This window comes from Podarcis filfolensis, assembly GCF_964270895.1.
Source record: "Podarcis filfolensis genome assembly, chromosome: 10".
Classification (NCBI taxonomy): Eukaryota; Metazoa; Chordata; class Lepidosauria; order Squamata; family Lacertidae; genus Podarcis; species Podarcis filfolensis.
In genome coordinates, this window is record NC_139612.1 from 9,393,776 (window position 1) to 9,408,590 (window position 14,815).

The 14,815-nt window shown below is 44.0% G+C and overlaps 1 protein-coding gene across 10 annotated transcripts in view; it reads left to right on the forward strand.

Annotated features, from left to right (window-relative positions):
• GRAMD4 (GRAM domain containing 4) overlaps nucleotides 1-14,815 on the forward strand; it is a 113,637-nt gene that overhangs the window by 90,151 nt on the left and 8,671 nt on the right. For 5 of the 10 annotated variants that reach the window (XM_083575183.1, XM_083575178.1, XM_083575185.1 and 2 more), the window contains 6 exons: nucleotides 2,169-2,212; nucleotides 2,315-2,424; nucleotides 3,827-3,981; nucleotides 6,600-6,617; nucleotides 12,294-12,441; nucleotides 12,954-13,047. In XM_083575183.1, the coding sequence (XP_083431309.1) occupies nucleotides 2,169-2,212; nucleotides 2,315-2,424; nucleotides 3,827-3,981; nucleotides 6,600-6,617; nucleotides 12,294-12,441; nucleotides 12,954-13,047 (569 nt within the window). The remainder of the gene's footprint in view (nucleotides 1-2,168; nucleotides 2,213-2,314; nucleotides 2,425-3,826; nucleotides 3,982-6,599; nucleotides 6,618-12,293; nucleotides 12,442-12,953; nucleotides 13,048-14,815) is intronic. The other 5 variants (XM_083575184.1, XM_083575180.1, XM_083575186.1 and 2 more) reach the window with 1 other exon arrangement.

Genomic DNA, 14,815 nt, shown 5'->3' on the forward strand with positions numbered 1-14,815 from the left:
CATCTTTCTCAGCAGGCTTCTTAGTCAGACGCCTGGCTTTTGCTATCTGCTGTACTTTTCCGTCTATAAGATGCCCTCATGTATAAGACACCCCCTATTTTGGGGGACTCAAATTTTAGAAAATATGAGGGGGAGATGGCTCAGGCTTTTTTGGGGGGGTTGCCAAAAATTGCCCACTAGCCACAGGAACAGCCAATCGCAAACAGACCCTTCCCCAGCAAAAAAATCTCTTACCCGACTGAGAAAAGCTGTCCACTGGCAATCGCGTGCTTCCCAGAACAGCAGCCACCAATGGCGGCAGCGACAGCCAATCCACAGCAGTGTTTGCTGCAGAAGCCAATCACCAACCCAATTAGAGAAGCAACAGCCAATCCAAAGCAGCTCTTCTAGCAGCCAACAATCATCGCTGACAAGCTCCTACTCACAGCTGCAGCCAATCACCCGTCCACCCCATTCACTATCCATGTGTAAGACGAGGCACAGTTTTGAACATGATTTTAGAGTAAAAAAAAACCTCGTCTTATACACGGAAAAGTACGGTATATGTATTTCTTAGCTACTGAGGGCTGCCGCCCAGTAAATTCATTTCTGAACTGAGAATTAAACCCAAATCTTTTGGTGACTCTGACCTGTGCACCCTCATTGAAGAGAGTTAGCTTGGCCCACGTGAAAAATCAGTTTCTTTTTTTTTTTTCAAAGATCTGTTTTGAAACTTAACATATATACATAATAACCAAGATTCTCAATGATTCCCTCACATAAAATATAATATCTAAATTACAGCAGTTGCATAACTATATACTTAATTATAAAACCCACCACCCACTCTCTACTTCCCTCCACATCAATTTGACTTCTATATATTTCTTTCTACCTTTTTTCCCTTGCATTCTATAATAAATTGTTTTTCTTAAATTCTGATCTTTCTTTCTTTCTTTCTTTCTTTCTTTCTTTCTTTGTTTTGTTACTGCTTTCATTTTTTATTCTAAGCCTATTAGCATGTCATTTTTATAACAATATTTTGACATATAATCTTTGAAATACTTCCACTCCATTCTTAACTTTTGATTTGAGTGATATCTTATAATTGAAGTTTATTTTGCCAATTCTATATACTCACTTAATTTACAAATCCACTCTTTGTTGGTATGTCCTGAGATTTCCATTTAGTGACAATCACTACCCTGGCAGCTGTTGTTGCATATAAATAGATTTTTTTCCATATGTGATATGTCTTTGCCCACCAACCCTAACAGATAAACTGCGGGATTTTTTATCAAGGTTTTTTTTAGCATTTTCTTAAGTTCCTCATGTATTATCAGTTTCAAACGACTCTTTTCTCCGTGACTTCATGCCGCAATATTGCCTCTTGCTATGCGTAGACGGTACAGTGTTTGAAATGTTAGTGGCAGATGAAATTGATGGAATATGCAGAAGTGGCTAAACTTAACTTCTAGAATAAGAGGCCAGGAAGAAGGTTTTTTTTTAAAAGGAAGATTGGTAAAGGCTTGTAGGATACTTGAACAATTATTGTAAACAAATTAAAGACGTTAGCAGGGTTAGAGTAAATTCAGCAGCATAAAGAAAACTGATATAAAATGGAAATAATAGGGTTTAATTGGAATATGCAGCAGAAATGGGTAACTAAAATGAACCACAGAAGAGGGGTGGGGAGGAAGTTGATGCCAAATGTATGACTGATATTTTGGTAAATGTACAAACTTTGTAAAAAAAAGAAACACAAACACAAAAACCAACAACCACTAAATAAAAGGGGGGGGGGAGTTCAGCGTTAGTGTAAATGCGGTCATTTTCCCTGCAGTCATTTCCAGTGTTCAAGGGATGTTTTCTACGTTCTCAAAACAGCAAACTTTTTACACAGGATTCGCAATTCTGCCCATTGGGCAATCTGTAGTTTATGGTTCCTAAAATACAAGGCACGGGGGGGGGGGGGGAGGGCAAGCAAGCAGCAATTTCTGGAATGTGAAGATTTTATGAGTGTCGTACTTGTGACTGGAATAAAGATTTTCTTCCATCTTTGCAATGAGATGGAATTGATTTTTTTTTTAAAAATTTAAAACGATGGCTTTATACCCAGAACAGAACTTTATCTTAAGTTGCACTGCAGTATATTCTGAGCTGACATTCCCTTCCTCTTTCGATTGCAGAATTTGTTTGGCAAGATGTCAGACATACTGGAAAAAATCAAAAAGTGAGTTTTAAATGTATTTATTTTCAGCATATTTGAATGGGGAAGAGAGAACAAAGTGCCGCAATGCCTCACTTCTTTCTCTGTTCCTTTTCCCTTTCACAGCTTGTTTATGTGGGTGCAGCCTGAAGTTACGCAAAAGCTGTACATTGCTCTGTGGGCGGCGTTTATAGCATCCTGCTGTATTCCGTACAGGATCATCGGCCTTTCAATGGGTAACACTTTTCAGATTTCTTGCCGCTCTTTGTGGTCTTAGAAGCTCACATCTATCTTGACCAGGAACCAAGTTTCCATTATGAGCCATTAATTGGGCATGCTTAAAAAAAATACATGTGTGGTGCCAGACTTGCTTGGAGATGGATGTAAGGTAAAGGACCTCTGGACGGTTACGTCCAGTCAAAGGCGACTATGGGGTTGCAGCGCTCATCTCGCTTTCAGGCTGAGGGAGCCAGTGTTTGTCCATAGACAGCTTTCCGGGTCATGTGGCCAGCATGACTAAACCGCTTCTGGTGCAACGTGAGGGAAACCAGAGCGCACGGAAACGCCGTTTACTTTCCTGCTGCAACAGTACCTATTTATCTACTTGCACTGGTGTGCTTTCGAACTGCTAGGTTGGCAGCAGCTGGGGCAGAGCAATGGGAGCTCACCCCATCGCAGGGATTCGAACTGCTGACCTTCCGATCGGCAAGCCCAAGAGGCTCAGTGGTTTAGACCACAGCGCCACCCGCATCCCATAGATGAATGTAATCCCTTCTGAGAATAATTTCTTTTAAATGCTTCTAGGACCATCCTCTCAATATGGCTTACAAATAAAATTAAAGCATAAAATCATTAAGCTGGCCATATAAACAACCATACAGGACAGAAAATGCTAGCATACAGTACACAGCAATGTCCAGACCTGAAGTGTTAGAGGGCAGCTGGTAATTTCATTTTATGTTTTGGGTTTTTTGCCTACCCAAGGTGGGTTATAACATTGTAAGTAATACAATTTAAAACCACCCACCCCAAACAGGCCTGCATTAATTCTTTCCAGATAGGTCATGGAAACCTTATTTTTCAGCTGTCAAGATGGCCAAGATAAAGAGGTCCATAGCTGCACCTCTGCTGCTGCTTTACTGTGAATTAACCTTAACTTCTGCTTTTGCAGTTGTGTGGCCACTTGGATTTCTAGGCTCACATCTCTTGCAGACCCTATAGTTTCTGGCCTTTTGTTCAAGGGTTGAAGTACAGCGGTACCTCTGGTTGCGAATGGGATCCGTTCCGGAGGCCCATTTGCAACGTGAAAAGCCCGCAACTGCGCAGGTGCGTGGTGCAATTTGGTGCTTGTGCGCATGAACGAAGCGCAATTTAGCGCACCGCGCATGCACGAGTGGCAAAAACCAGAAGTAACCTTTTCCAGTACTTCTGGGTCGCCGCAACCTGAAGAAACGTAACATGAAGCAACCATAACATGAGGTATGACTGTATCTTCGTTTTGGTTGTACGGTGACTATATCGGTAGCACAATTCCGGTTAAGCTGATATTTCACTGATAACCTTTCTTTCTTTCTTTCTTTCTTTCTTTCTTTCTTTCTTTCTTTCTTTCTTTCTTTCTTGGTCTTTCCAATTACATAGGACTTTATGCAGGAATCAAATTTTTCCTTATCGACTTTGTCTTCAAGCGGTGCCCGAGGCTACGAGCAAAGTACGATACCCCTTATATCATATGGTTAAACTTGCCCACAGATCCCCAGCTCAAAGAGAGAGCTAATGCTACAGTATCAAGACGGGTAAATAGAGTTTGATGTTTTGTTTTGTTCTGTTCTGTTCTGTTTTCACGTAACCGAACGGTATCCATTTGACTTCAGTGACTAGAGCACATAGAGGGGCTGGCTGGCTTTTAAGGCTGTGGACCCAATATGCAAATACCGGTTGGATTTGATAGTTGACAACTCTCCCCCTTAAAAAGCAGAAGGCCCCGTGAATGTAGATATTGGGTGCTCCAAAACTAATGGGTGACGTTCTAAACCCCAAGGGTCATCTAGACCAACCCCCTTCAATGCAGTCACAGCATAGGATAGTAGTCGCGATCCCAGTCTCACTCAGTCGTGACAATATAAAACAGAAAATATAATCCCCATCAAGTCCTTAGCAATTGTACTCAGTATTTCTGATCTTGCCCACAGCCATTGCCATACTAACGGTTAATGGCAGACTCTTATTATTATTATTATTATTATTATTATTATTATTATTATTACACAGGTAGCCATGTCAGAACTCCAATGGGAAACCCAGCCAGATGGCCGGGCTATAATTAATATATTATTATTATTATTATTATTATTATTATTATTATTATTATTATATGACCATGGTAAAGAAACAGGGGCAGGTCAACTGTTTTTGACTTCCACCCTAAGGCTACAGCCCAGTTTCTAGCAGTGTGTATTCCTTTATTGAGATTTACAGCCTGCCCTTCATTCAAAGATACCAGGGAGGGTTAAGTACAATTTCGAAACCCCGATTAAGGCAATTACATGATTTAAAACGTCGCCTGGCTCCAGTTAAAAGTATTATGCGTTGACTGTCTGAACTTTGAAGTCTCCTCTTATGAGACTCAGATGATTCAAGGGCCTATTCAAAACATTCAGATAAAAAATAAGAGATACAGCAGCAGCCCTGTCAGAATTTTACCAATCAGGGATTACAGGTTTTATTGTTTTGAAACATAGCAGCTGTGGGGAACCTCAGAGAGCAGTCATTTCCCATCTAAGTGCTAAGATCTGAGGTAAAGGCTCTCTTGTCCCTGATCTTAGCGCTGAGATTTGAGATAAACCTCTGCCTGCTGTCACTTGCCGTCTAAGAGCAGGCAGGCACTTATCTCCAGTCTTAGTGCGAAAAGCGCCACAGCGCTAAGATTGCAGAAGAGAAAAATGTGGCCTGCTCTGTTGCAGTAACAGGCAACAGGGTTCTTCCTTTGCATCTCAATTTGAATTCAAAAAAGAATCTTCCCGTGTAGCTTTGAGAATAGTAATTATAATTTATTATTTATACCCCGCCCAGCTGGCTGGGTTTTCCCAGCCACTCTGGGCAGCTCCCAATAGAATTAAAAGCCCAATTAAACATCAAACATTAAAAACTTCCCTAAACAGGGCTGCCTTCAGATGTCTTCTATTTGTTTATCTCCTTGACATCTGATGGGAGGGCATTCCACAGGGTGGGCACCACCACCGAGAAGGCCCTCTGCCTGGATCCCTATAACTTCGCTTCTCTCAGTGAGGAAACTTCCAGAAGGCCCTCGGCGCTGGACCTCAGTGTCCGGGCAGAACGATGGGGGTGGAGACACTCCTTCAGGCATACTGAGCCCAGGCCGTTTAGGGCTTTAAAGGTCAACACCAACACTTTGAATTGTGCTCGGAAACGTCCTGGGAGCCAATGTAGGTCTTTCAAGACCGGTGTTATGTGGTCTCGGCAGCTGCTCCCAGTCACCAGTCTAGCTGCTGCATTCTGGATTTGTTGCAGTTTCCGGGTCACCTTCAAAGGTAGTCCCATGTAGAGCGCATTTCAGTAGTCCAAGCGGGAGATAACTAGAGCATGCATCACTCTGGCGAGACAGTCTGTGGGCAGGTAGGGTCTTCAGCCTGAGTACCAGATGGAGCAGGTAGACAGCTGCCCTGTCTTGGAATCACCTGACGTCACATGTAAAAATGGCCCATGGAATATGGCTGGATCTAGTTCTCCATCCCTACCCTAAATAATTCAACATTTTCCTGCATCTGGAGTGCCCAGCACTTTATTCAGAGTCTTCTCCCTGAATTTCTCAAAGGTGCAAACGTTCTACATTCCAGCGACACTTTTGATCTGACAGAGCCTTGAACTGCTTTTCCCCCACCCATAATTTTACGTGGTCCAGTCACGAGGGGGCTGTATTGCACTCTTTTTCTGAACGTTCAGCTTTTCTTCAGTTGAGCTGCTTTGCCCATACAAATATATTCTTTTGTTTGGTCTATCAAAGGAATCTATGGAGAACTCATTATCTACATTACACCGAATTAACCTTCTGCCGTACTTTCTCAGCTAATACCAAATTATAAACAAAATGAAGTGAAAAGTTACACCCACTGTTAAACAGATTAAGAGCCAGGAATGGGAAGTCTAGTTAAGGGCTAATTTAATTTTAATGGATTGAAAATATATGCTCTAACCACTGATACATTGGAGTGATTTTTTTTTTCCTTTTTCCTTTAATATTGCAATCATTGTGTGTAGTCTTTTGGAATGTACAACCTTGCAACTTCACTCAGTTCATGTTTTTTATTCTGTATATTATACAGTTAAATAGATTTCGCTTTTTTCTTTTGTCACTGTCACATTTGTGTTTGTTTGTTTTTTCCTTTCCTGCTAGCTGTCAGGGCATGAAAAGGTACGGATCTTAGCGTGCAACACTTTCTTTCTTTCAATTGGATCATTTGTGTTCATGATGAGCTGATGCCTTTTGTGTGTGTGTGCGTGTGTAAGCTTGTGTATTTAGTTAACAGTTACTTTGTATGTTTGTGTGTGTTGCATATATTAAATGGCTTGGTTTTAATTTGTCGTTTCTTGGAAATGCATAGTAAGTGTGGCTCCTGCTTTCTGAATGATCTTGAATTAATTGTGTGCAATAATATTTCCAGATCTAGTCGAAGGAGTTATTTTGATGTGCTTGCTAAATGCCGTCTAGCGAAAGGATCCTGTTCTGATCTTCAGAGTCAGACAGAATTATGTGAGGGAGATTGGGGACAGATATGCTATCTCCAGCTATAGCAGTGGTGGCCAAACTTGGCCCTCCAGCTGTTTTGGGACTACAACTCCCATCATCCCTAACCACTGGTCCTGTTAGCTAGGGATGATGGGAGTTGTAGTCCAAAAAACAGCTGGAGGTACAAGTTTAGCCACCACTGAGCTATAGGGAGTTGGAAGTGACACTCTTCAGTGCAGAGCCTGTCCTACACCCGAAGGCTCTCTCAATAATAATAATAATAATAATAATAATAATAATAATAATAATAATATAAATTTCTATGCCACCTTTCATACGATATCAAAACACAAAAATACAGTATATTTCGCTTTATAAGGCACATTTTCCCCCTCCTAAAAAGTAAGCGGAAATGTGTGTGTGTCTTATGGAGCGAATGGAAAACCCCCCAAGAGCCATGCTCCCTTTAAAGAGCGTGCGGCTCTTGCGGGAGGTGGGGGGAGGGACAGAGCACCCGGCTCTGTCCTTTCCCCCATCTCCCGCCAAAGCCCCCAAGAGCCGCGCTCCCTTTCACGAGCCACGCGGAGTGTGTGTGTGGCTCTTGGGGGCCTGCAAGGGACGCATACAGGCTCTGCTCAGCGCTCCCTTTAAAGAATATTTTTTTCCTTGCATTCCCCCCCCCCAAAAAAAACCTAGGTACGTCTTATGGTCAGGTGCGTCTTATGGAGCGAAAAATACAGTACATAGAATCTTAGAGTTGGAAGGGACCCCAATGATCATCTAGTCCAACCCCGTGCAATGCAGCAATCTCAGCTAAAGCATCCATGGCAGGTGACCTCCAAGGAAGGAGAGTCCACACCTTCCTGAGGGAGACCGTTCCACTGGCGATCAGCTCTTCCTGTCAGAAAGTTCTTCCTGGAGTTTACTCAGAATCTCCTTTCTAGCAACTTGAAGCTATTGGTTTGAGTCCTACCCTTCGGAGCAGGAGAAGATAAGCTCGAGACGGCCCTTGAGATATTTGAAGATGGCTCTCATTATCTCTTCTCAGACTCTTCCTTTCCAGGCCAAACGTACCCAGACCCTTCAACTGTTCCTCACAAGGCTTTGTTTCCAGGCCCCAGATCAGGGTTTCCCAAACGTGGGCCTCCAGCTGTTTTCCAACTACAGCTCCCATCCTCCCTGACCGCTGGTCCTGCTAGCTAGGGATCATGGGACTTGTAGTCCAACAGTAGCTGGAGACCCAAGTTTGGGGAACCCTGTCCTAGATCACCTTGGTTGCCCTTCTCTACACACATAGTCACAAACAAAAACAGTACTCCCCACCCAGTTTAAAAGACCATAGTTTAATTAACCAAAGGCCCATGAGAAGAGTAGCCACTTTGGACTTCTTGTGGAGGAGGCATATGAAAAAGGGCCTCAGAAGATGATCGCATGGTCTAGGTTGGTTCATATGGGGAGAGGTGGTCCTTGAGGTACAGGATTTGGAACCGTGAAACATCAGCATTCTGAATTGCACCGATTATAGGTTTTTGCTTCAGAGCTAGCCCTCCAATTTTGGGAGGACAAACCATGCCATTGAGCAAGCAGGGGATCCAAGCGAGAGAATCCAAAACAGGAGGCAAGAATTAAGGGCCACATGCTTGTTCACGTCCACTCCTCCTCTGGCTGGCATCCAAGGGACAGGGCTTTTTTCAGGCGGAACTCGCCGGAACTCAGTTCCGGCCCCTCTCAGGTGGGCGCCATTGCCGTTCTGAGAAAACAAGGGGAGGCGGCGTTCGTGTTGAGTTCCGGCACCCCTTTTTCTAGAAAAATACCGCTGCCAGGAAGTCCTGCCAGGAAGTCTGGAGCTCCAGTTGTCCGGCGGGTGCATGTGCGCAGCGCCCATAATGAGGGGTCGGAGTGCTTGAAAGGATTCAGAACCTTCTGGAAAACGCTTTGTGACGATGTGGAAGGAGCCAAACACACTTGTTTACTCCCGACATTTGGCATCGTGAGAAGCACGTTTTTGAGGATCCACCTTATTTCCGTGATGGCCTCCTGTTTTAGGCTGCTCTTGAGATGGTGTTTTAATCGTTTTAACTTGCCCTAGGACCTTAGGGCGAAGGGCACTCAATAAATAAATAAATAGCAACAGCAACATTGTAGTAGACTAATGGTACGCCCAGTTGTCCCCAATATGGTTGTTGGGGAATGTGTTTGGGTCATTCCATACCAAATCACCTGATTTTAATACTCGACTGTGCTCTCACAACCCAGATTTTCTTCAAAAATTTTTTATGAGATAACCTCAAATTAATTTTTAGAGATTTTTTTGGTCCAAAATTGGGCACAGGAGACATTTTAAAATTTTTCAATTTTTGCGTGAATTAAGCTAATGCAATTTCTGCGTCAATTTAGGGGGGAAAACCTGCTTCGCTTATTTTTGAACCAATTGCGCTTATTTTGGTATCAAAATAAAGCTAATTTTGTTCTCTTTCAAAATAATGTACAAAAATTGTATTGAGTGCTACAGAAAAGGGTCACCGACCATTCGACCAAGTGAATTTTAGCCATTTTGTACCTTGGTAGGTTCAATAAGCCATAGCACGCAAACCTCAACTAACACATGTATAATACTTTTTTTTTTTAGAATGGGCTACCATGAACTTGTTATGTTTTAAAAATAAGAAGGGTGGTTTTTTTTTGGTGGTTTTTGATTTGGCGTGGAATGACCCGTTCACCATATTCTCATTTCTCAGTTGCAATTCTACTGGAACTTTTTTAAAAAAGCTTTGCGTTAAAGATTGCAGTCCAGACAAGTTGAGATGGTCATATGATGTTGATGAATTGAATGTCTATCCCGCACCCCTCTCTCTCAGAGGAGCCCTGCGCAGCAAAGAAATCAGCAAGATTTAAAGTTCATAACTGAAACATTCAAGCAGATTTTACTTAATTAGGAGTTATTGTGCCAGCTTTTAAGATGCCAATGGTTAAACAAAACTTTCACATTCCTTAGAGTTTGAGGGCATAATATACGAGTGAACATCGAGATAGCAGCCTGAGGGTCCATTACACGTTTTATTTTATTAAAAGCTGAGCAGATCTCTTTCCTTGCCAGGGCCAGGACGGCAGACCACATGGGAACATCTTTTTATCATTTACTGCGATGACACCCTGCGGTTCGGCCCCGTTTTATCGGCGTGGCTTACAATAAAAGCACGCCTGAAAAGCCCCTTGCTTGCATGTGCCGCTTAGGATCGCAGCCAGCCTTTACAAAATACAATAGAGCCCACCTGAAATGGCGCCGTTTCTGACTGAACGTGCGGCGCTGCATGTTCTCACTCTTCTCTCATCGTAAGACCTTTCTGCATTTAGAAAGAAAAAGTTTCTGCAAGAGAGGGCTGTACTGGAGTTTCTTTTCCCGATGCACTAGATTTCTCAAGAGTTGTGACATATGGACACGCTCCACACAGACAGTACAGGAGCTTTCTAATACAGTGGTAGCTCGGTTTTCGATCGCCGAAAACCCGGAAGTAAATGCTTCCGCTTTTGAACGCGCCTCGGAAGTAGAACAGCTCCCGCTGAGTCCCCCCCCCCCCAGTTTTCTCTATTGAATTTGCAGGCCACCCTTTGCGCCTCAGTTTTCAAACGTTTCTGAAATCCAGAATGGATTACGTTCGAAAACCGAGGTACCACTGTACGCAGTTCACATGTCTGCAGTAAGAAGTGGTATAGTCCAGTTTTATTGTAAAGAGTAAGGTAAGGGTAAGGTAAGGTAAAGGGACCCCTGACCATTAGGTCCGGTCGTGACCAACTCTGAGGTTGGCCGTTTTATTGGCTGAGGGAGCTGGCGTACAGCTACCCGGTCATGTGGCCAGCATGACTAAGACGCTACTGGCGAACCAGAGCGGCGCACAGAAACACCGTTTACCTTCCCGCCGGAGTGGTACCTATTTATCTACTTGCACTTAGGGGTGCTTTCGAACTGCTAGGTTGGCAGGAGCAGGGACCGAGCAATGGTAGCTCACCCCGTTGCGGGGATTCGAACCGCCGACCTTCTGATTGGCAAGTCCTAGGCTCTGTGGTTTAACCCACAGCATCACCCGCATCCCAAAGTTTTATTGTACCACCTGATAATTCTGAATGGCTAGATTGGATCTAATTCTGGCTCACGTGGAATAATAATAATAATAATAATAATAATAATAATAATAATAATAATTTATTATTTATACCCCGCCCATCTGGCTGGGCCTCCCCAGCCACTCTGGGCGGCTTCCATAGAAACCAAAAATACAGTAAAATATCACACGTTAAAAACTTCCCTGAACAGGGCTGCCTTAAGATGTCTTCTGAATGTCAGGTAGTTGTTTATCGCTTTGACATCTGCTGGAAGGGCGTTCCACAGGCGGGCACCACTACCGAGAAGGCCCTCTGCCTGGTTCCCTGTAGCTTTGCTTCTCGCAATGAGGGAACCGCCAGAAGGCCCTCGGCGCTGGACCTCAGTGTCCAGGTAAAACGAAGGGGGTGGAGACGCTCCTTCAGGTATACTGGACCGAGGCCGTTTAGGGCTTTAAAGGTCAGCACCAACACTTTGAATTGTGCTCGGAAACGTACTGGGAGCCAATGTAGGTCTTTCAAGACCGGTGTTATATGGTCTTGGCGGCCGCCCCCAGTCACCAGTCTAGCTGCCGCATTCTGGATTAGTTGTAGTTTCCGAGTCACCTTCAAAGGTAGCCCCACGTAGAGTGCATTGCAGTAGTCCAAGCGGGAGATAACTAGAGGATGCACCACTCTGGCGAGACAGTCCGCAGGCAGATAGGGTCTCAGCCTACATACCAGATGGAGCTGGTAAACAGCTGCCCTGGACACAGATTTGACCTGTGCCTCCATGGACAGCTGTGAGTCCAAAATGACTCCCAGGCTGCGCACCTGGTCCTTCAGGGGCAAAGTTACCCCATTCAGGACCAGGGAATCCTCCACACCTGCCCGCCTCCTGTCCCCCAAAAACAGTACTTCTGTCTTGTCAGGATTCAACCTCAATCTGTTAGCCGCCATCCATCCTCCAACCGCCTCCAGACACTCGCACAGGACCTTCACCGCCTTCACTGGTTCCGATTTAAAAGAGAGGTAGAGCTGGGTATCATCCGCATACTGATGAACACCACTGCCGACCTTTTACAACACTGGTCTACGTGGGCAAGACACGCAGTTGTGTTGGGTATCAAGCCTTGGTCCCGTCCCCTCCATAAATGCACGTACTGAAGAATAAAGGCAGCGTGTTGTTGTTTTTATAAGGATTGCATAAAATCGCAAAGCCGCCCCTGTGCGCTTTATGCATCTGCCGTGCATTAACGGTAATCCGATTTTATTTCCTTGCAGCTTCAAACGGCAACGTCGCGAAGTTGCGTGGGCTCCAGCGCCCCGACGGGAGTAAGCAGAGACGACGACAGCAGCCGATTTCACACCACCAAGAGAGGCAACTTCTATGAAGTATTTAATCTGTCGGAAAACGAACGTCCTTTGTCAGGTAGCGGCGCATACGCAATACACGGGCGTTGGCCGTAAATAGAAGCGCATTTTTAAAAAAAGAATTGCGCACAGTGCGGCAATACTGAGAAAATGAACTGCCCTGTAATGTTATCTGCTGTAAGGTCCTGTGAGCAAGAGGCCAAATTAATTTTTTATCTGACATCCATAAGATTCTTTGAGCGAACCTGATGCCTGCCGCTTGGTTTGCCTTTTGTGGTAGCACAAATTTGAGAGGGCAGGAAAGGTTCATAATCCTGCGAGAGAAGTAACTTAACCCAGTTCTTGAAACAAATACTTCAGGGTTTAGAAAAAGTTTTGGTACGCATTCTGGAATTCTGGTGTGTGGGCTTTGTTGCTTTTAAAGAAAGATTTGTCACCATAATGGAACAAAACATGTCTTTGTCCCGTTTTATTTTTTTGGGAAAATGTCTTTTTCCTGGGCTGCCACTGTGAAGGTTTGGCCCCTCAATTTCTTGCATAAAGTATAATGTGTTTGTTTTCTTTTGACAGTGTGTGAGAATGGCTGGCGCTGCTGCTTAATTAACAGAGACAGGAAGATGCCCACAGACTACATTAGAAATGGAGTGCTTTACGTCACAGAAAAGTAAGTCTTTATGTGATTTGTAACGGAGTTTTCAGCCTGAGAAAAAATTGACTAACTGGGAGCACCAGCAGTTTTGTAAATTTCAAAAGGAAAAACACAGTGCAACTCCTTTTGCAAGTGCCATTAAACCAAGGGAGAAGGTTAAAGGTATTTCACACGTGTCACCGTAAATAAATGTAAGAAAAATATACAGGGCGTGCAAACTAGCCCTCAGTGGATTTTCCCCCTCATGAGAATGCCAGAACTTGTTGCAACAGGATTCATTCACTGTTCACATGAGGTAGAACCAACTCATGAAATGTTAGGAGTCTCCTCGAGAAATAATAAGAGAATTGGATTTAATGGGTCAGAAAAGAGTCACCCAAGTACAGGTGTAATATCCTGGGTGTAGTGATGCTCTTTCTCAAAAGGTAAACAGCGTTTCTGTGCGCTCTGGCTTCCGTCATGGTGTTCTGTTGCGCCAGAAGCGGGTTAAAATAATAATAATATTTGTTTGGTTTTTCAAATTAAAGTTTTACAATCAGATCTCCAACATACATAATAAAAACAAGATTCCAAGGAATCTCTTGGACTTCCCTCCTCCCCTTTGTGGGTCCTATTGTTAATCATTTCCTCCTGCATCTTTTATAATAATCCAAATCTTTTACATCTTCATTATGTGCAAAATTCACCGTTAAACGGCAAGTGTTATTCCAATCCTACTAACGATTTTAACTGCTTGCAATGATTTTTAAGATAAGTTCTAAATTTTCCCCATTCCTTATTAAAACTTTGGTCTTCCTGATTTCTGATTCTTCTGGTCATTTTTGCCATTTGGGGATAATCCATCAACTTAATCTGCCATTCTTCTCTGGTTGGGACTTTATCTTCTTTCCATCTCTGGGCCAGTAACATCCGCGCAGCCGTGGTCGACCGCGCCAGAAGCGGTTTAGTCATGCTGGCCACATGACCTGGAAAGCTGTCTGTGGAGAAATGCCGACTCCCTCGGCCTGAAAGCGAGATGAGCGCCGCAACTCCATAGTCACCTTTGACTGGACTTCACTGTCCAAGGGTAATTTACCTTTCTGGTGGGTGCGGGTGGCACTGTGGTCTAAACCACTGAGCCTCTTGGGCTTGTCGATCGGAAGGTCAATGGTTGAATCCCCGCAACGAGGTGAGCTCCCGTTGCTCTGTCCCAGCTCCTTTCAACCTAGCAGTTCGAAAGCATGCCAGTTCAAGTAGATAAATAGGTACTGCTCTGGTGGGAAGTTAAATGGCGCTTCTATGCGCTCTGGCTTTTGTCACGGTCCTCTGTGTGCCAGAAGCGGTTTAGTCATGCTGGCCACATGACCTGGAAAGCTGTCTGGGGACAAACGCCAGCTCCCTCGGTCTGAAAGCAGAGATGAGCGCCGCACCCCATAGTTGCCTTTGACTTGACTTAACTGTCCAGGGTTCCTTTAGCTTTTCCTTACCTTTCTCAAAAGACAGGTCAAAGTGAAATGGCCTGTAGTGGCTGCATTTCTGCAGTCTGAGGAGAAATGTGCACATGTTAGGCAGATCCCAGAATTCTACACTTTCATATACTTCAGAATCAGAAGACAGAGGGCTGAGCCAAATGAACTTATAAGAAAAAATTATTGGCGTGAAAGGGGGCATTCTGGGAAGCTGAAATAATTTCTCCAGAAGCCTTCCTTTGTTACACCTGTGTGTTGGTGTTAGGCTACGTGACGATGTCACTGAAGACAGACAAAGCTCTCCAGGAAGTGTTACCGCCATTCTGAAGTATTAT